Here is a 22,680-nt window from a genome sequence, read left to right as displayed (position 1 = left end):
AATGAATTTTTACACATAAATTTTTACTCCTCATCAAAAGTTTTGGGTTCAATCGAACCCGCTGATACTACACTACATCCGCCACTGCTTCTTGGGTCCTCGATCTAAGAGTTTTAAAATAATGAAAGAAATGAGAAGTTTATGGCCTAGTTATTGTGCACATATATTAGTCAATGCCTTTATATGAAATTACGGATCATCTTTTTTCTTAGTGCACAACAAATTCAAAAGAAAAGACAAACAAATTATTGTTAGTCCTAATAATTGTGACAATTTATGTTTAATTGTAGTGTAACGTTAAACTACTTTACAACTCGTGAATTGATAAGACAACACCATTTCGCTGCTTTCCCGCCAAATAAATATCGTGGACTTTTAAGTATTTTACGTTGAACCGCACTCGTAAATTAGACTTGAGTTATAATATTTTGCACCTTATTGAGAAAAATGACTTCCATTATTTATAGATGAAATTTATTTTCGTTTTTATAGTATTCCGACTTTTACTCCATATACTTTCTTCCCTGAACAACAGACGGACATTTTTATCGACTTTTAACAATAAAAAATTATCAAACGAACATTTTAATATCCTTATACTCAATATCACTCCTTGTACAAGTATCATACATAAATGATTCAGAAAATAATTTTCAAAAGTAAAATATTTTCGACAAAAACATACTACTACTCATCGGTCATCAACTTAATTAATCTCGTAAGTACTCGTCTACTGCTAGCTTGAATATTTTCCTCCATATGGGAATTTTTCATTATTATCTATAATCAGACTCAGTATGCTTGAAGACGAGACAACAATTAAAATATATAATCAAAATGACAAAATTTAATATTTTAACGTTTATCCTCTCTGGTCTCCTAAAATGTGACAGATTGTGGAGGCAACAAGATATTATTTAATACGAGAAGAGATGAAATGTACTTTATTTTCTGGATGCACTACGCTTTTGTTTATGTCATGGCCAAAACGTAAGATGACTCTACGACTACGACAGATATATTAGAGATAAACATCACGGTAAGAATTAGTTTTAAAAGTTAATTAACCCATACATAGCTGTCAATAATCGGCCATATCATCACCAAAATCTTCTCTTGGTTGAAAATATCTTAGGTTCAGTGTATAACCAAATCTGACGTTATTATTTAGAAAACGACAAACTATTAATTAGTACTCCTAGTACTTAATTAAGCAGAATAGATAGCTAGATCGTTTTGTTCAAAGACGAAACCTAAGAGAGGAAAGAATCTAGAACAATTTTGAAAAACAAATTAAAATGCATTATAGGCCCTTCTCCGTACTTTCTAAGATTCGACAGTGGAGTTTTTGAGATTTTTACAATAAATCACCAAAATATGTGTTTGAACTAAAAATTTAAGTACAAATTATCAACATTTAAATAATATAGTCGATCATTAACTTTTATTTTCCATCACCAAACAAGAATCTTAAGTTGTTAAAATTAAAGAACTATGTTGTTCAAGTAAAATAGGAAAATATTTAGCTAAAACCATCAAAAAGGAAAACACTTTGTCAAGAACGGTCTCTTTAGGGGGCACGCCGTGCCAATTTTGGGCTTTTATTGGGTCGAGCCCATGTTATAACTTTGGGCAACTTCAGAAAACCAATTTAAGTGGGCTCTTTCATGCAGGAGCCCGAAGGTTCTAGGGGAAGTGCACGGTTAGCCACTAATAATATATGTATTTATTTTTAAGTTGCTGTTTAAATATTTTTAGTCTTTAGCCACTACTTTAATAAACTTTAACTTCCGGACGCAAATACCCTTCTGCTCATGTCCTTAACTTTTGAACTTAACTTCAGGACTACATGTCCTTAACTTTTGAACTTGTAACTCTAAGTTCAGGACTACATGTCCTTAACTTTTGAACTTGGAACTCTAAGTTCAGGACTTCAAGACTACATGTCCTTAACTTTTGAACTTAACTTTTGAACTTGTAACTGTAAGTTCAGGACCAAGTGTCCTTAACTTTTGAGCTTGTTAGTCTAAGTTCAGGACCTATTGTCCTTAACTTTTGAGCTTATTAGTCTAAGTTCAAGACCTATTGTCCTTAACTTTTGAACTTGTAACTGTAAGTTCAGGACCAAGTGTCCTTAACTTTTGAGCTTGTTAGTCTAAGTTCAAGACCAAGTGTCCTTAACTTTTGAACTTGTAATTCTAAGTTCATGACCAAGTGTCCTTAACTTTTGACCTTGGAACTCGAAATTCAGGACCAAGTGTCCTTAACTTTTGAACTTATAACTGTAAGTTCAGGATCCATAACGTAACAGAAAACCAAACGTTATTTGTATCTTTTCACAAAAAAAAATAATAATAATGCAATTTACATATAAGATTGATGTCAAATTACACAACAGAAAGCTAATAACAAAAAAAACAACTAAAAAAATAAAAGACAACCGAACCTAAGAGAAATTTTCATAAAGCACTATCTTTTAGTAGTAATTAGCCATCTATAGATACCGTTTGCTATATTACGGATTATAAATACCTTTTCTGTGGTTATAAGATGTATTTGATGTATTTAAGCTATTGTATTCATGAATACAGTAGCAAAAATAGGCGTGAATCAGGGAAGTCCAGCTAATCAGTAGTTGTATTCGAGTGTATTCGACTGTATTAATGGAGTGAAACATGGAATACAATTGGACAGATTATTGTATTCGACTGTATTCACGGCGTAAAATAGGGGATTACACTGTTTTTAAAACGGAAAGTGAATCAATTAACATAATAGACTCCTAATATAACTCAACAAACTCAATTATAACACACAAATTTTGTATTTTTAGTTATAAAAAAGATTTTCAACCGAAAAATAACCCAAAAACATAGCAATCTTCAGAGAAATTATATAATACATCTGAATACATAAATTATATTAATTAAAAAAAACATATGAATACATTCATGGCATATAGCGAGACAGTGAATACAACGAATTCATAGAATACAGCGGGATACATTGAAATACAATGGAAAAAAAGATGAGTGAATACAATGAAATACATGGAATACAACGAGATACATTGAATTACAATGGGAAAAAAAATAATGAATACAATGAAATACATGAAAATTCATTGAAATATATTAAGAGAAAATCAAGTTGCTCAGCCCCAAAACTCCGTCGTCTTTGTTCAAGAACAAACCCTAATTTCCGGCGAATCTGTCGTTCATCGGAAGCCGGTAGTAAAAAGGGTTTCTAAATAGGTCGTTGGATCAGACAGTGTTGAAGAGGAAGATCAGGGTTCCCAAATTACGATGTTTCTTCAGATTCTTATAAGGCTTTCAGAAACTCAATGATTGGGATTGGAGCAGTTATTCTTATTCTCGTTGTGCTACTGGTGGTTAATCCCAATCTGGAGAAGCACTTCGTTGAAGCCAGAGAAGCACTTCGTTCGGGAGACAAAGAAGACAAGATAGACTAATAGGTCCACTTTGGTAAACGTCAATCCTAATCTCACCGATATAAGTTGCTTGAGAAATCTTTGAAAACGCGTCGCCTTGGTCCGGAGATGGTGCCGGAGCCGTTCAAAATAGACTAATTGATAAAGAAGAAACTTACTTTTATCATTATTGAATAGCGTATCAAAGTAAAGAGAGAAAGAAAATAGTGTAACTGAATAGCATATATAGTGCCTTAGGGGTAAGAGGTAACCAAAATTAAATATTTTGCTATAAACATTAAAAGGTATCTATAGAATATAATTTTTTTGAATGATAATTATTTTAAAATAAATAAGGTGTTAACCTTTGCTATATTAGGTAAAAATTCCAAATTTTAACTCAAAGAAAATGTAGGCGACCGAGTAAAAGTGAAACTTACGAGTTATATGTTGAGCCCGTTGGCCGAGAGAATTTTTCTTTTTGGAAATCAATATTTGGACATAAAATTTTCAATTTTCATTTGAAAATGAGTTTGAAAATTTAAAAAACTTCAAAAAACTGTTTTTCAAAATTTTTCACTTAGATCACTCACAATATAATTAAAAAAATAACTCAAAATTATATTCATGTCCAAACATAACTTTAATTTTCAAATACCATTTTCACTTGAATTTTTTAAAAACTTTTTTTAGACATTTTACCATTCTTATGTCCAAACGCCCACAAAATTTCATTAACCAGAAGTTTAGTAGAAACTTCTTTTACATAATTTTGACTAATTTCTAGGAGCTTTAACCAAAATTATCCCTTATATTTAGGGATAAATCTAAACTAGTCTTGCATCTATCATCCAAGTTTGGTAAAGTTGAGCAAATAGTCCATTTAACGGAAGACTCAAACGGCAGTTACAAATTTCACAGCTCCTTCACAACAATTAGTCTTTGCTGTGTTTTTGTATTAGTTTTTCTTTTTCCGTCTAATATTGCTCCTTTGCTGGATATATGTCCCAACAAAACATTTCGGCGGCCCTCGAGATATACTTGTTGTACTGTCGCACAAGGTCTTTTTAACATAACACGTGTCTCCTCAGCTGTTAACATGACAATGACCATTTTTATACGTGTCCACTTTGCTATATATTCGACATCTCCTAATTATCAGTTGCTTCACGAAAATTGACTAGGTAGTATACCAATCAGTCAATTAATTGTGAGAATGGTAAATCCTTCGAGGTCAGTGGATCCTTTAGTTGTCGGAAAGGTGATCGGAGATGTTGTCGACATGTTTGTTCCGGTGGTTGAGTTTAGCGTAGAGTATGGTTCCAAACAAATATCAAATGGAGTTGAAATAAAACCGGCTGCAGCTGCACATAAGCCTAGACTTCATATACAGGGTTCTCCTGACTCTAATAATCTTTACACCCTTGTAAGTCTGCCTACGCCTACTAGTACTGCCTTCACTCCCAAATATTACATTACTCTAGCAAAGTGAGATTAAATGAGATAAAAGAGTATTTTAGACAAACCTGCCATTGAATAATAAATAAGTGCAATTTAATCAAACAACTTTTATTATTAATGTTTTAGAAGTGATTAAGTAATAGATATGAATTATTTTAATCAAATAACTCTTATCAAAGCGACAAGTCAGTAGGACTGGACGGAGAACCTCTCATAAAAAAAATCAGAATTCGCCGTACAAAGGTCAAGATTTCGATGAAGTTGAATATCCATTATTAATTATAAAACCGTTTGATTTTTTTAGTAGTACTGGTGTCAATTTTTTTTTTCATACACATTTTGAATAGAATTATATCGTTTATGAATGTAAGACATATAGGAGCAGTGATTATTAGGGAGATAAAATTCGAAGAAGACTTATTGTTGGGTCCGATATGGGATAATTCGCAGGTTATGGCTGATCCAGATGCTCCTAGTCCCAGTGAACCGACTTTTAGAGAATGGCTCCATTGGTACTTTAATTTGTCAATTTATTTTCTCCTTCTGCCATGCAAATAGTCCACTTGTTTTAGTTATCTCAACTGGCCATCCTTTTTATCGATCTATGCACGGATAGGATAAATATTTTTTACTCAGTTTAGTTTAACTTGTGATAATAGTTTACTTAGGGTTACTTTTTAATGCTTATTAAAAGATCTACTTATAGTTACCTTTGAATTTATCTTTGTTTTCGTACAACATCTTCTTCCTAAATACGGAAGCAGAAAGAACCTGCATGGTTTTGATATTGAAGTAGAGAAATAATAAGTTGTCTTAAATGGTGTGGTACTATTTCTTGCAGGATTGTAACGGATATTCCAGAGGGAGGAGATGCCTCTGAAGGTAACGTCATACTTACAATTACTGTTAGAATATACTATAAGTCATGCGTATTGTTATAGTATTCTTTATGAACAATTATTTATTTACTTGTTTAAATTCAATAAAGTTTCATTTTAAATAGATCATGTGTTGGTTTGTGCGTCCATTGCTTACATAGTAGATGATTTAGTGTATAGAGTTTAGCTTATACACGGAAGATTAAATCATCGGTTCTTGTAAGACATAAAAGTTAATGTTCACAATCTAATGATGGAATTGGACAAATCATCGGAATGATTGTAGCACAAGATTAAATATAATTTATCTTGATTATGGGAATGGTTTAATTCCAACTTCTTGTGCTAGTACATTTTGTATGTATTGAACGGATCAAGTAGAGATGAGTATTTTATACTGACTTTATAAAATAATTTCTCTAGTCCATTTAATGTACTTATACTCTTAATCCTGATATAATTATTATTAGCTGTGTATGTCACTTGTTGTTTTGATTTATTAAAAGGCGAGATTCTTTCGCGAGTCAATAAGCCTGGTAAATTGGATAACAATGATATACATTGGCGAAGTAATAATTAGTTGATGGAATCCATGTCTCAATTTTGAGATTGATGATACTCCTTTATGAAAGCTTATAAGTTTTCATGTGTAAACCCGGCCGGTGGATTTTGTATCCGACACATGAAATAAGTTAAGTGTAAGTCTAAAGGAAGTAATCAATAAATTAAATAGTCAGTAATTTAATTTGATTGATTAGTATCTGAATCTTAACATGGGGAGTTAAATAAGGTTTTATGGAAGAATTTCGAAATTGAACTAAGGAGTGCAATTACGAATTTTTAGTGGAATAATTCGTAATTTATTATGATGGAAATTAGTTTCAGAATTTCGAAATTAATATCATAATAGGAAGCCTTGTTAATTAAATTTTGTGGTCCCTACTGTGCCTAAATAATAGAAAATAGTGGAAACTGTTACTTAGTGGGAAAGAAAATGTGGAAACCGTCCCTTAGTGGGAGAAGGAAACCTAACAGGTTTTGAAAACGGTTTTGACCTAAAAAACGCAGCTATATATATGGATATAAGGGCTGGACGTTTTTTACATGATTCTGACTGCGGTTTCTACTAGAATTTTGCCCACCCAAAATTCTCTATTTTCGGTTATTGTTTGGGTAACACAGTAGAAGACTGTGGAAATCTGCTAGTGTGTTTTCAACTGAGGAACTGGAGAACGACCTAGATTTGTTGTGTTTACGCTTCAAGAGGTAATCCTAAAATCTCCATACGTGCTAGTTGTTTAGATTACACGTGAATAAGATTCTGTTATTGCTTCCGCTGTGGTATATATTCCAACAATTACGACTAATACGGCTTTAATCTGTATAACGTAAAAAGATTTTTTTACGTTATTGGTGTAATTTAATTTATAATGCTATTTCTACCAAGTTGATAGTGAATATTGCATCTTGTAGAAGTTTGCCTATATTACCTTATAAGCCGTCTGATAATGCAAATATTTTTTATTCTATCAGTACATAAAACTTGAAACTTTAGCACTATTTCTTCATGTGATGGGGTTGCAGGAAGGGAGCTTACGGAATATATGGGACCTCAGCCACCAACCGGAATACATCGATACGTGTTTACTTTGTTTAGGCAGACGGAGGCGGAGCAAGTGCCCCATAAACCACCAGCAGGGCGTGCTAATTTCAACACTCGCAAGTTTGCAAGCGACAATGGACTCGGTCTTCCTGTGGCTGCCCTCTACTTTAATTCACAAAAGGAACATAATGCTGCAAACAAGAAACGTTAGCTAGCTACGTTTCTACACTATGTATTTATCATGTTGCTATAGGTTACATATGATCATAAATTACCCTATATATGTGTGTGTGTGTGAAGATATAGCAATGTAATCTTGTTAGCGAAGTACTCTTTCTTGTATCTATACCGATCGAGTCATGTATAGCTGTGTTTATGTACGTACAATTATATCTATAGGAATACATGTCATGTTTTATTATGACTTGTTTCTCTCTTGACTCATGATTTTAACGTAACTGTTTTTTATACAATGCAAAGAAACTAGTGTTTAAATTTGTATAAAAAGAACTTGGGTGAGCAGTCACAAGATGTAGCTATTGAATTTATAAATTGATCAATGAATGTTGTTGCGGACAAACCAATATTGTTAAGAGAGCATAAATTGTAGCAATTAAATTATGGACATCTACAGAAGCATCAAAAGGACCCTAACGAAGCATGTACAATGAATATTGAATATACGATTTCAAGGCATTTTATGTGTTCAATCTGCCACTCGCAAGATCTTTGATTTTCATCTTCAGATATATACATAACCAATTGTTGACGAGCGACAAGGATCTAATTAACCTAATCAATGTCCGCTCATCCTTTCTTTGTCGAAAAATGTACTAGATCCTATTCCCTGGCAGTATGTAGCATGAACCTGCAACATCTATGAGAGAGCGTCAATCAGTTTTGAAAAATATGAAGTTGCATCCTTGCTATCTTATTAAAAAAACAATTATCTTTGTACAGTCTTCTACCAAGTCCTAAACTTACTATTGCATAAGTAGACAGACTGCATGTCTATCATCTCTCAAGAGGACTGCTTAGCATGCACGAGGTCGCGAATCTCTGCAATTGCATTACTGGTCCCATAAACAGCCATTTTCTTCACCTGCTAGACACATTATAAGAGGTATATTAATCCAATCCTCAGAGGCAAACCCAGAATTTAGAAGTGGCAGAGGCACCACTATGTTTAATATTGTGATGACTCATGCCAGTTACTAGCTACAAAGTTTGGCGTATCACTCTCTTATAACTTGATGATTTTAAAAGGTCCTAAATTTCGATTGTTAAACGCTGTTGGAATAAAAGTTTTATGCATAAGTTACACTTAGTTGAACGACGACATGAGATTTTGATGATAAGAAATAAATATAGGTAATAATATAAATCAAAGAAGTGACTTATTTTTTGCAAAGTGCAAATTAAAACATGTGACAGGAAAAAAAAAGCACATCATGTGAAGTGGTTAAAGAAATAGCGAAATGGGAAAATCAAATTCAGAAAAGAACAATTAACAGTGCATCATATGTCAAAACTCATATTAGCGGGAGAGATATGTCTGGGGCTTTTTGAGGGAGGGGTCTAATAAAAAGAAAATGAGTTTTGGAGGGGCAAACTAAAGAAAAGAGCCAAAAAAGGAAAAGGAGCAGAAACTACGGGGAAAAAAGCCAAAAAAAAAAGATATATAATCACTCAACTAAAAGCAAAAATAATAATTCATTGCTGGAGCTGGGAATAGAACCCCAAGTCATCCAGCACTAAGCTACAAACGCGACCAGTGCCCCCAAAGCGTCGCTTAAGTATGAGGGTGCCTAGTTAAATATATATTCATTTCTTATCGTATACCGCCTATACATTCATATATATATAGAGAGAGAATTTTTTGTGAGCTTAACGGATGCCCGTGACCCCCTTACCTTCCGTGTAGGTCCGCCTCCGCAGGCAATCATCATGGATTGTACCATACACGAAAATGACATAAGGTTTTCAAACATGAGATCTACTTTGGACTAGTGAGCTGGCATATGTAAAAAAACCTGGATGTAGGAGCATTTTTCTTTTGAATTGTAAAGCTAGATCTAGGAACAGAATTACAAACATTTACCTCAAACAACATGCTTTTTGCTACTAAACATGAAAGCTAACAGAAGTCTTAGACAAGCATAACGTCAAACAATACCATGTTCGGGTTTCTACATTATAGCAGTTTGAACCTGAGTTTTTAGCAACTAAAACAAAGAGTGTTGTGAAACTTGCCTCCAGCACTTTTCCCTTGGCTTTGTGGTGCTCAGGAAGTAGACGAATTTCATCAATTATGTGGATACATTCAGCAACATTTTCAGGCGAGATGAAGTCCAGAACAACATTGATGCATGACTGTAGACAGTGAATAGAATCTTATGTCAGTTATAATGCGCTAAAGCCTAAAAGAAACAAAGCGCCCAGATACTGACAAATATACATATGCGACTAGATTCAGTTGAGCTGGTAATATGCACACATGCAATTAATGTTAGGCTGGTCTAAGGCTCTTCTAGACAAAGAAGAGCTAATTGTAACTATGACACAGCTCACAGCATGTTTTAATCAGAACATGGAAAAGTAAAATTGTTGCAAAGTTGGATATGGTGAGAATTGATTTAAAGTTGTCGCCGAACATACTTTCTGATTTCTTTTTCTCTCTGGATAAGTAATTTGCAATGAGATGTTCACAAATAGTAATATACAATTTGTAATCATGGTCTTACGTGCCAGTAACTTCAACTAACAGTTACCATCAATCACTGCCGTCAATGAAGAGAAGCTTAGAAAAGAGCCAAGGCTCGTTTGCTCTTAAGTGTAAACGCAAAACAAAGCATGGGCTTGAGTGAAGAAAGTCGCAAAGGAAGAAATATGCTTGTAATGCAAGAGAAAATAATATACGGATTACGGTTTACAAACTCGTTTTTTATAAAATAGGGCTTGGGTTAATTTTAAACACAGAAGCGGACGCTTCTTCTCGCTTCACCGCTTCTCGCTTTTTACAGAGAAGCGGTCGCTTTTTCTTACCAGAGTAGCTTCAAAGACCTGAAGCGCTACCCTTCACGCCTCGCTTAAAGCGATGAAGCGAGCGCTTTTTTAATCACTGATATGGATAACAGAATTGAAAATTTACAATAAAGTGAAATATATAGTAAAAATAACGTAAATCAAGTTCAAAACGATAATTTATGATTCAGATGCAAAGATGCATTTTAAATTTTAGGTTTAGGTACGCTGACTTAATTTCTTATATTGGATTTCTAATTTCCTATTCCTAATCGTTCGATCAAAAGTTTCCTATTCCTAATCGTGAAAATTGATATATCAATTTGCCAACTATATAAGTATATATATTGTTTAGTGTCGTCCTATTCAAGACAGAGCCCATGGGTAAAGAGGCGCACAACATAGCGCCTTGGTGTCTGCACTGACGTGCCACCAAAGCAAGGCAAAGCGCCCAGCCTGCTTTGCACCTAGTTTCAGGGCCTAAGCGTTCCTCATCCGATCCTTCAAAAACACTGCCACCAATAAGCTTCTGTTAATAATTTTGCAAATTAAAGAGAAATCTACTTCGTCATAAAGAAGTTACAAAGCGGAAGAGTCACCTTAAACGAACTGTCATTTGAATATGGTGGGATCTATTCAATTGATCCAGATAGTCTTTGCTTATAATTATCTCCAAGTCTGACATTTCCTATGTATTTATTTATCCGTGACTGACCAGAAAAATTCTGAAGAAGATATAGGAACATACTGTCCTTGGTCAATGGATTCCTCTTTCTGTTTTCTAACTACTTCATGGGGTTAAAACAAGAATTTGCAGTTCTTAATTCTATCTTCAGACTATCCAATATAGTAAACTTCTACATGAGCAGTGAGGAAATCGTGTTTGTGGGAAGATGTATGAAGGTCATCACTATAAAGGATACCTTAAGTTGTTTGACTTGATATGGACATCCAGCAGGGATGAGAATCGCTTCTCCAAGATGTTGTTCAAAAGTCCAAGGTTGAACATCTAAAAAGTTATAACATTAAGAATTAGTACTAATTTAATCCAAACGATAAAAGATAAAATAAGACAAAGCAAATATACCAAATTCCTCCTTAAGCCTCAATTTGTGGAATGCATCAAAGAAGAAACTTCGATCAAGAATTGGGTGAATAACCTGCAGCAGGTACATGCCAAAGATATGAAAGATTAAGTTAATTTTTATCATCATACTCTACCTTTACCATGAAACTCTTGGTACAAAGGGCTTTACTTGTTTGGAATAACCAGACGTGGAGGTGAACTCGCTAGAATGCCTTCTGAGGTACTCTAGAAGCTTTGGGACATCTTGTCTGCGGAAAACATCCCACTGAGCACCTGAGGGTTTTGCTTCTTTCTTTACACTATCGACATCTTCAAAAAGATAATCACTGTCTGAATCTTCAGATCTTTCAACAGATCCAGAGCAGAACAGTGAGACATCAGACTCAAACTCTGAGTCATTTTCATTGTCACTGGAGCTATTGCCATCTTGGTCTCCATACCTTTGACCATTTAGTGAGTCAGCAGAGTAGAAAGGTCGTTTAGCAATACCATCAGGCAAGTGGCCTCCAGTTCCATCCTGCAGACAGGATTCTTCTGTATCTCCACTATGCAGAGATGATTTTCCTTTCTGATCACTTGAGTAGCTGGTAGATTCCTTGTGATCTTGAGGCTTCTTATTTTTCATTAAACATTTTATTTTTCTTATTTGTTCCTTTGAAATGGGAACATCGGTAGCACATGCAAGAATATTAACCTGAGCAAAACCCAAGTAATATGAATCAAAATTTCAGTAGTCATCTCACATGCTAGATCAATCTTTATTTCGGACTGTAAGAGGAAATCACATTTAGAACCGAGTAGTTCCAGTCTACTAAAATTTATATTTTTCATGCTACCTATGTTGCCGGGACTCTCCGAAATAGCTGTCGCACCTGTGTAGGATCCTCCAAAAATGCACTACTTTTGGAGGATCCGACACGCACCCATCGATATTTTTGGAGAGTCCGAGTAACATAGCATGCTACATGTAACTGAAGAGGTTGGGAAAAGAGGGGGGGGGGGACAGGATGGTTGAATCACTAAAAGTTTCTATGAACTTTTCCATGCTATATTAGTGCATCTTGTACGATTACTAGCTAGTAGCTTCACAGAAGCAGAGACGTGTTTCATCTTTCGAAAATTAGCAGTCACAGAGAAGATATAATAGATAGGACAGCCTCAATGTTCAATTGCATGCAGCCAAGATAAGTAAATAAACCAAAAATATATATAATAGCAGAGAATTAGGCCTACCACATCATAAGATTCACAACATAGTTTAGTGACAAATTCTGCTTGCGATACTTCTTCAGGTCCACCATAGGAAATATAGATTGAAGGTCCCAAATCTGTTTCTGGCATTTCCGGTGGCAGTTTAACTGCTAGATTTAGAAGACCAGATTTTGGATTCATATACTCTTGAAGTGGCAAAGCCCTCAAGACCTCCGCATGGTGAGCAGGAAACTGTTCTTTGAATAGATGGGAAGAAAGCCATGCTCTAAACTTTACCATATCGCGCTGCATTGTTGCATGTGTTTGCCATTCAAGTGACCCCATAAATATCTGCTTTCTAGCTATTTCAACCTACAAACTGCAGATTATCAGGCCATGATATTCTTTTTATATAAATATGTACACTTTCAGAGACTACTTCATTTAAAAAAGAAAAATGTAGAAAATCAATGAGGATAAGAAAAAAGTATAACATCATCAATTTAAATGATTCCTTACAAAGCACTAGTACAACACAAAATAATTCCTTTAAAAAGATGCTGTAGCTATATTTTTACTCTATATATCTTTTGCCTTTTTATTTGTTAATTACATTGCGTGAGAATTAAGTTTAACTTCCAAGAACATTTGGTCGCCCTCTTTAGAATGTTTTATTATCATAAGTATTACACAATTATTTTTCTCTTCCTTTTCTGTTTTTAAAAATGGTGAGAATGCAGGGTGGAAGACTAATACAAATAAGATATATAGATGATAGATCCATCGTCCGAACTAATCCCCCACCCCCACCCACCCACCCACCCCACCAAAAAAAAAAACTTTCTAAATTTTACATGATACTATCATTTTTGGTCTGTTCCAAATAGATTGACACCTTTTATTTTTGGGAACTCTTTAATCTTAACATGCCCGTTTTGCCGTCAATTACACGCTCTTAGAGGAGTTGGCAGGCATGCCGAAGACAATCAGATTCTTAGGAACTTTTGTATGTCATATATATTTAGCTCATGCATCAAAACCTTTCTTGCTTTTTTTCTTAAAATTCATGTCCAGCCAAACGCTACCATATAAATGAAACATAGAAAGTAGTCCTTACTGTCCTGAACTGAAGAGAGAAGTTCATAGACAGCTATGTTCTTCAGATCGTCTACCTTTATTAATATCAACCAAGAAAAAACATACTTAACAGATAAGAATATCTAGGGGAAGAGAACAAATAAGATTGTGCAGCTTCGTTTCAGACTCCAGCTTTTTCATAATTAGAATTATTTAAAGGAGAAGCGCAGTTCTCATCTACATGAATTTAGTCCATGCATCCTTCTGATTTATAATTAAGAGTTAGATGACTATAGCACCCAAGGATTGGTCGAGCATTCAATGAAGTGGGTGAAAACCATGGAAGGACTAGTGTTCAAAATCCCACAAAGAAAGAAACGGTAGGTGATTTTCTTCCCGTTTGTCTAAGCGTAGGGGCAAAGTTACCCCTGTATTGGTAGGAGGTAGCAGATAGTCGGTGGAATAGTAGAGGCACAAGAAAGCACTCGGACACCTCCGTTATTACAAAAATAAAAATAAAAAGGTCAGACTATAGCCTATCCCAGCCGTTCTTCCCGTTCTGGAAAGAGAGAGAGAGAGAGAGAGAGAGAGAGAGCAAAATTTGTTGTTCTGATAGAGATTTGCCTTTCTACCCCAACTGATATCAACCTTATAAACATAACTTTGTCAATTGCATCCTAAAATATTGTAATTTAGAGGTTAAGTTCTAGTCAAGGGTGATGATAAAAGAAAATTCTTGTCAACGGCCCAGAGGACATAGAGCATTTTATCAGAGATCTAGAGAAGAGAGCATAAAGTACCTACCTCACACCAGTCCGAGTGATTTTGTGCCTTAGCTGCTTCTTTATCTCGGGAACATTTTGACCTTTTCTCAAGGTAAGTGCAGAACATAACAACAGGATCCCAAGACAAATCAGGAGAATTTCGAAGCACATTTCGTACTATAATAGGATGAGCTTCACCCCAGTGTTTCTGAAAGTGTTCAAGGTTTTCTTCACGGAGATCCTTTATAGACGGACAATACAGGAACTTGTCCCGCGAATCTTGTCTCTCAGCCACTTTCATGAATGAATCAAAAACAGCATCCTTGTGATCGCTTCCCCTGCATAATGAGCAAGATGAAAAAATGTGTTCCGCGTTCTGAAAGTTGTAGCTGCATAATATTGATTCAGCGCTGATTTCCAGTTCCTTGATCCAAGCATAGGGAAATACACATCTTAACTCCAGGATGCTATTACTACAACCGCCGTATTCTGCAGGGGGACAAGATATACTTCCATCAGCACAAGCTTGCAAGTAATGTATCCCCGAGAAACTTTGCCTTGAGGTGCTAGTATGCTTCATCCTTGATGTTCGCTCAAAGTTAGAAGAACAAGCTTGTTCTTCATTAGAACCATTGGATTTGCAATCTTCAGCTAAGCTTCCACGACGGGACGCCCGACAACAATGTAAGCAAAGGCTATATGAACACTCAGAGCAGATTCTGTGGTAATCCAGAATGGAGGTTTTGCAGTTACTACTGCTCAGAATTAAAATAGCATGGATAAGACAGGCAGCGGGTTTAATATCCTTACCAACCAAACTTTTCAGGAGCAGTCGACTTACCAGCTATATAACTTTCCTTCTCCTGCTGAAGCCTGCTGAACCTGAATGTCAGGTTGCTGCTTTCCTATAAAATGTAAAATATGAGTAGATGTCTCAAACTCGAAAAAATAAACAAATCCCAGAGTGTCAAGTAATAACAGTACCCGATATCTTTGCTTCTATCTCCACTTCAATTCTCTGCTCTTCATTTATTTTTTCCAGTACAGGAAGAAGCAGGTGGACCAGATGATAAAGTAGCTGGACTTTTTGAACCTTCCTTTTATGCCTACAGAATTCCTGGTACAGTTTTGTTCATAAACAAGCGAATCAGAATTAGATAAGTACATACAATGGCTCAAATTCAGTTTCACTTTTGTCATACCTTATGACTGGAGGGCTTCAATTCATTCCTTTTGCAGATCCGACAGCTACAGGCTCCACGGCAAACAGGACATGCCCCTCTAATTTCTTGCTTCTCCAAATACCTAAAACAGATCAAACATCAGAACTTTCACGTAACAAGTTGTTCTTGTTACATATCCACATTCCATCTGAACCTAACAACATTTTAGCAAGCAACTGGCCTGCTTCCAGTTCAGTTTGCAGCTGGATTGGCATCACTTGCAGGCTCTCCCACCACCATAGGGGCACAGCTTTAGGCATTTCTGGAATGCAACTTCAAGGTACCATTCCTCCACACATCAAAAACCGATCGTGTCTTGTTTCCCTCGACATCAGTAACAACACTTTCCACAGGGGATTTGCCAGAAGACTTGGCTCATTTGCAGAGGTTGATTAATTGATGTCAAAAACAATAACTTCACTGGTGCCATTCCATCAATTTTAAGTTCGTTAATGAACCTTCATTCTGTGTGCCTTTTGATGAACCAATATTCTGGAAATCTTGCCTTTCCAATCTGACAAAGCTGAAAATTTACTTGAAGGAGAGTTCCCTCAAGAACTCGGTAATCTTCAGCTAAGCTTGAAAAAATGTAGGTAACTGTTAACTTATTCTTACATATCCACTCCCCACCCCACCCCTCTCTCCCAGTCAATTACTATCTTTTACCGGTTCTCATTTGGTTATAAGGAGAGAAACATCCGCAAACATTTACATCCCACGACTTTCCACCCCCCCCCCCATACAGTTCCTTTTTCCTATGCTTTTTCTTCTCTAACAGAAAAGACTTTCCAAGCACAAGCTGTTCAAATCACCTGAAGTGGCAGGACACAGCAGCATAGCAGAAGCAATAAGAAAAATACAGCTCACCGTCTTGTCAAATGTCAAGGACATCCTAAATAGTCCTTTTCATTTCTTACCAACTCATAGTTCTAAGATCCATGCCAACAGGTTAAAGTCATTAACATCCTAACTGAATGTCGTCCTAATTTGAGAGTATCAGATGCAGCCAATAAAAATTATTTTACCCACTTATAGCTAGTTGTAAGCTCCTTGAGAAAAGGTTAAAGTCATTGAACAATCTAGCTGAAGATAGTTCAACTTTTAAGAACCAGAATCAAAGGCAGATGGTATAACTTGCCTGCGAATGTATTTAACACTAAAAAAATGGTTTCAATACAAATACTTCTGCATACAGGAGAATTGTGAGAAAACAGGTAACCATACATAAATATAAGTAAATTAGTTCAAAAACTAAGGAAAGCAAAAGATCAAACCTTTCTTTAATACAATCCAGACAGAAGAATTGTTTCTTACACCTCGAACACTTGATCAGAACCCGGTAGCTGCTTCTTCTACACCAATGACACTTCCTCCTGCTTACTCTACTTAAATTCTTCCCGTTCTTAGCAAATGGCACGGCCTAATCACCAAAACGGCCCCCCACATTCATTACAACAGTTATCATGTATACACAACAATAACAATTTGAAAGAACATCAGTTTTTTGAACTAAAATAAAAGCTCACACGAAAAAAGAAATAACCTGCATTGTACTAATTGGAAGGGGTTCAATATTTTTTGATCGGAAACGCCTTAACGAAAAGGGGCTAGAGCTCGAATCCAGGCCTAATTTTATGTCCAAAACAGAACCTGCATTGCTGAAATTCTCTGCGGGTGTAGGAGGAATAGCCATTACAGCATTAGGGAATTCTCTCATCAATTCAGCACTATCATTCTTTGATTCTTTATCTTTTTTCTTCTCTAATTGTCGTTTCAAGAAAACCCGAATCAATTCTAACGGCAAATCCCCTCTTTTAAGTTCCATTCTCCTCAAAGCTTCATCTAATGCCTCTGAAACACAGGGTTTAGGCTTGAGGGGTTTCTTCTTTAATATTCTCAACCCAATTTCAAGAGACCCTTTTGAATTCTGAATCTTGGGCTTCTTCTTGTTTTTCGTACTTCTAATGATTTTCAGCGACTCCGGTACCTTCTGCTTCTTATTCCTGTGACGGCCTTGAATATAGTGAATTTCACAAAGCTTTTTCCCTTCCACTACCCGCCGTTTGCACCGCCATTGCCGGCCGTCCGTTCTGTTACACCGGAGATCGTCCGGCAGAGCACCGTTTTCCGCCATTTGGGTGTTTCAATTTTCCAAGAAAATCCAAAACTTTCTCAGAAAAATCGAATCTTAAAAGTACAGAGTATTCAAGGAGTTTTCTGGGACTAGGGTTTAGTGCGTGACTTTTTTTGTATGTGTGTGTGTTTAATGAGATATTGATAGACAGATAGTGTGTACTTTGTGTGTGGAGTGATGAAAAAAAGAGTCCTAATTTGTCTTGGAGGTTTCAATTGAATCACAAGTGGAATCTATTTGACACTGCATCATCCAATAATGACCCCCTTAAATTCTGTAGTTTTATATATATATATACACAGTATAGATGTGTGCATCTGATCAGTCCCACACAATGAGGAACTCACTAATTCAGACTGTGTAGCTTAGCAGTGAATGAATCAGAAAAAAATTGGATTGCATTTTGATGAGATATGGCAAAATTCAGAGAGACTCTGTCTGTCTGTGAATGAATTTTTCTTTTTGGTCAATGAGATATTGTGATTGATTTCATTTTCTTGGTTCTTTTACATTTTTCAGTTGTTTGAGATAGTTGTTGTTCTGTTTGGTTGAACGATAGAAATGATTTTTGTATTTGACTAAGATTTGTTGCATAGATCAGATTGTTCTCAAAATGAATTTTTCTCTTTTTCACTTTTGGCAGAGAATACATTAATAGGGTTGGTTGGGATATCAGGATTCTTGGGAAAGTTACTAACAAGGGATATCAGATAGCAGTTGGTACGTTCAAATAATGTATTTGATCATGGGTTGGATTTTTGGTATGATCACCCTGTTCAAGTATGGTACTAAGATTCAACAATTTGGGAGTGTGATTTTGTGCATTTTCAGCAGCAAAAATGCTTTGGCATGTTTTGTTCAGTATATTTTTGTATTGATTACTTTTTTCTATTCTTGTTGACATTTACTGATTACAAAATTTCTGAATCTGCTATTTCTCTGTAGACTGTAGCTAAGTTTTCAACATTTAGCAGAATTTAAATCAATTTGTTAAAAAGAGATGGTCTTGAAAAACACTCAGTTATATATATATTTTTGATGTTGAGTTTTTCTGTTGGTCAATTCCGGGATATCAGAAGATAGCAATTTTTGTTAACCTTACTTTTCAAGCAAAATATTAAGACAAAGACATTAACCAACCAGTGCTACTTGTACAGTATATTTGTCAAATGAATATGGATTAATTGTCCTTCAGGAAAAAGCTCTTGCTTGTCATTTCCAAGAGTGGAATTGAAAACTGCGATCTGCATATTCAAATTGGTTGCATTTTGCCACTTCAAATTTTTTTCTCTTTTATGGTTGATGTTGGTGTTGTTTACCCTTAAAATGGATAACAATTGAATTCATGCGCGATTTTAAGGATATGTGGATTGATTCAACATAAATAATCAAGAATATTAGATAAACGAGTTAAAGACAAAAGGAATAATCAAATCAATTGTTACGTTAATGATGGGCTCGAATTTAAGCTAAACGGTAGTTTTGCCGCAGAAAATAAACTTGAATTGCCTTGGTTTGCGTGTTATAGTGTGTCCTATTGAATAAAAAGCTTATCTTTTATATAGTAGGATAGTTTCATCCATAGTACAATTCTACAAAAGGTAAAAATCCTACTTTCTCGTCAATTACTGATACGCTACCGACATCGGACAAGATCAACGTCGTGATATCCGGTGGGGTGCGGATATCATGGTCCTCTGTTAGTCGTGTGCAATCGTTGTCATGCTTTCCGAGGTCTCGGAGCTCGTTCTAGGTCCGGGTAATGTTGTCTTATCAGGCCCGATGGAGGCCACTCCATTCGGGCTTCGGTACAAGAAGTTCCCAACTTCGATTCCGATCCCATGTAGTGATATCCTTGCTTCGTTTGACCCATCGGGAAGTCGAGGTATGCGTTAGCCCCGGTTTCACCCGTATACAGTAGTATAAGCTGTTCAAGTAAATATTAGACAGATATCAAAGAACCAGCGCAAGTTCTATATATATGATCTTTGTTAAACGAGCATGGATCAATGTAAGAAGACCAACACGAAATTGATCAAACTATATAAAGTAAGGATTTATAGAAGAAGTGTTTCAGAAACATTGTGAAACCTTCCACAAATTCAAAAACTGAAAAATCTTGAAATCAAGTAATGAGACTTCATCAACCTGCACGCAATGATGTTTTACAAACTGCTGACTGTTTGGTTTTCATTTGCCTTACACAAATTTAATACGTCTATATATTGATCGAGTGATGCATATTAAATACGTACAGTGGACAAACTACTTCCAATTTGCAGTAGAATATATACTACTACCAATTTTGTTTTCACGTAGAAGAATATTATGCGCTGCTTTTTTCAATTTTCCGTTAATTGCTAATTAATATCAGAAGCGAGAGTACAGGTTGTCTATATCTTTTTTCTTTCTTTTCCCATGGTTGTTGTCTACTGTTCTGTGCTTAATTATTACACCAAAAGTTACTACGTAGACAAATAATTGAAGGAGAATATCTTTCCTGCGTAAATTCTTGCTTGGTCCTTCGTTTTTGAACAATGAGTAATATAATATGGTAGCCATTATTCATCAGCGTTATGAAAGAAATTTAACAATGAGATTAGAATTGACATGACACAATCCCTAATCAAGAGTATGATGCGTCTGGCTTTATTTACTTCTCTTGAACACCCCGCTCACCTCCCATAAGGGCGGAAGAATATTGATATTTATATCAGAGACTGCTTACTCGTGGAAAAAAATAAGGTAAAGCTCTTCTTGAAGGACAATCGATCCATGGTCATTCAAAGATCATATAAGAACTAGGCCCTAGACAGTTGATGTCGCTATGAGTCTAATATTTGCTTGAAAAGCTTGTATTACCAACAACAACAACAACAACAAACAAAGAAGAAGTTCTATCGAAGCAAAATTTTGAATATGTAGTTCCATTCTTCGTCATGCAAATTATTCTTTTTATGCTAAAAAATTCTTTCATTATTTCAGTTGTACTTCTTGAGAGGTTACAATTGTCGTGAGCAAAGATATTACAGTCTACTAATGGAGAGGGCTTTTTTAATTGTGCTATTAATACTTGATCTCACCGGCGTAGCTACCCTATGCTAAGGTGGTCAAGCGCACACCCTTTACCGAAAATTATATTGTGTATATAAATTAAATACGTACTACTTTATATGGATATTTATTACTATATTTTGTATATCCTAACACGGTTGACTGAAGCAGTACAAAAGTTCAGGGTGTTCAAAGTGATGTGTTATTCACGGGTTCAAAGTTCTGCTCATTTTATTTGCCAAAACTAAACGGAGACCACCATGTGGTCTATTTGATTCTTTTCCAATCAAAAAACAATTCTAATAAATAACTCTTAAAACTTAAAATTTGTATATAAATCAACAACTAATCTTAAAGTAATTTTTTAAACTAAAAGTTACTACTATTTTTTAAATAAATTTTATAATTTAAAAGTCAAGCTCTACAAAATTTCTTCAACAAAAGCTCTCCACAAACTACAAATTCTCTCAACTCTCTTTTTCCTTTGATCTTTTATGCTTACTTTTATTAGTAAAATTCTAATGTTATCTTTCTGTTATTTTAATTTTAATTTATAAAAGTATAGTTTTATTTTTTTAATTGCTTAGCTAAATATTGCATAGTTTGATTTTAAAAATTTTTATACACCATAACCAAAAAATAAATTATTGACTTGTTTAATCTTTGAACTTCCTTGATGGAATTTTTGGCTACGCCTATGCTTGATCTACCTTACATCCTGTCATACTAGGGAATTTTATATATATATATATATGTAGTCCACTGCCAATTCTTCACCATCAGCAGATTTGACTTTTGAATCACACTTTTGTACTCAAATATATTCCAGATGTGATCAATATCAATATTTTGTATTACATGAAGGAAACTGTACAGTGACTTTTTTCAACTAATTACCAAGGAAATAATGAAAAGGACTTTAAAAGCTCTCAGATTTAAGGAATAATTATGAAGTGCATGAGAAGGCATTGATGTTAAGATTTTTGAATTATGAAAAATGAGAAGAGCTCATGAATATTATCCTCAAAATGAAGATCATGTCTACATGAGATTTTTGCATGAAAGAGTTGGAATAGAATTTAAGGAAGGTAACTTCTGCATTTTACTTCATGAAGGCTAGGCAACAAATTGATACCAAAAAAATTATGGAAAAATATATTTGAGTTTTTTTTTTTCTTTTTCTAAAAGAGTTTTAATTTGCATGAATATTCTATAGGGTCTTGCATATGCGAGGAGGCTAGCTAGCTGGATAGGTAAGTCATGAGGGGACTTTTTAATGACCATTTATCTTTAAAATTAAAGCCCGGTGCGGTGATTCCATTTGATGCAGAATAAAGCAGCAAGACTTTTGGTTCAAGTCTAGGAGGACCTAAATATGAATGAAAAGTTGAAAACCCTTAAAAGTAGGACATATTACACATTAGTAATTTTTTTGGTAATTCAAAGTTAATGGGCACTATATTTATACAGCTAGAGAAACTAAAGTTTAGATAAGATGTTAGATATGTCCTAGGTATTGCCATGTTCATGTGTTGACAGGCTGCGATAAAAAAGAAATTTTGTTTGATGAAAGCATTTATACTACGTAGTCACTAGTCTTGATATTGCAAAATAATAGAAAATGTTATTCGACAGTAGGTGTGTTTGGTACGAAGGAAAATGTTTTCCATGAAAAATATTTTTCCTGGTTTTTCTTGTTTGGTTGGTGAGCGAAAAACTTTTTCCAAAAAATATTTTATAGTGTTTGGTTAGAG

General features: G+C 35.0%; 2 protein-coding genes across 2 annotated transcripts; one reads left to right on the top strand and one right to left on the bottom strand.

Moving 5' to 3' along the window:
* Positions 1-4,615: 4,615 nt before the first annotated feature.
* On the top strand, positions 4,616-7,606 carry LOC104210644 (protein MOTHER of FT and TFL1-like). The gene is made up of 4 exons (XM_009759594.2): positions 4,616-4,856; positions 5,342-5,403; positions 5,733-5,773; positions 7,354-7,606. The coding sequence occupies exons 1-4, from the start codon at positions 4,647-4,649 to the stop codon at positions 7,581-7,583; spliced, it is 543 nt and encodes a 180-aa protein (XP_009757896.1). The 5' UTR covers positions 4,616-4,646; the 3' UTR covers positions 7,584-7,606.
* Positions 7,607-7,888: 282 nt separating this feature from the next.
* LOC104210645 (lysine-specific demethylase JMJ28) lies at positions 7,889-18,573 on the bottom strand. Its single transcript, XM_009759595.2, has 13 exons — positions 17,282-18,573; positions 17,013-17,158; positions 15,718-15,820; positions 15,500-15,632; positions 15,357-15,420; positions 14,556-15,270; positions 12,717-13,046; positions 11,653-12,177; positions 11,484-11,556; positions 11,320-11,405; positions 9,626-9,745; positions 8,357-8,474; positions 7,889-8,249 (listed from the first exon to the last, which is right to left on the bottom strand). Exons 1-12 carry the CDS (start codon positions 17,870-17,872, stop codon positions 8,394-8,396), a joined length of 2,967 nt encoding a protein of 988 aa, XP_009757897.1. The 5' UTR covers positions 17,873-18,573; the 3' UTR covers positions 7,889-8,249; positions 8,357-8,393.
* Positions 18,574-22,680: the final 4,107 nt, after the last annotated feature.

This window comes from Nicotiana sylvestris, chromosome 2 (genome assembly GCF_000393655.2).
Source record: "Nicotiana sylvestris chromosome 2, ASM39365v2, whole genome shotgun sequence".
Lineage (NCBI taxonomy): Eukaryota > Viridiplantae > Streptophyta > Magnoliopsida > Solanales > Solanaceae > Nicotiana > Nicotiana sylvestris.
Note: the sequence above shows the minus strand (reverse complement) of the source record. Positions and strands in the feature narration are given on the sequence as shown.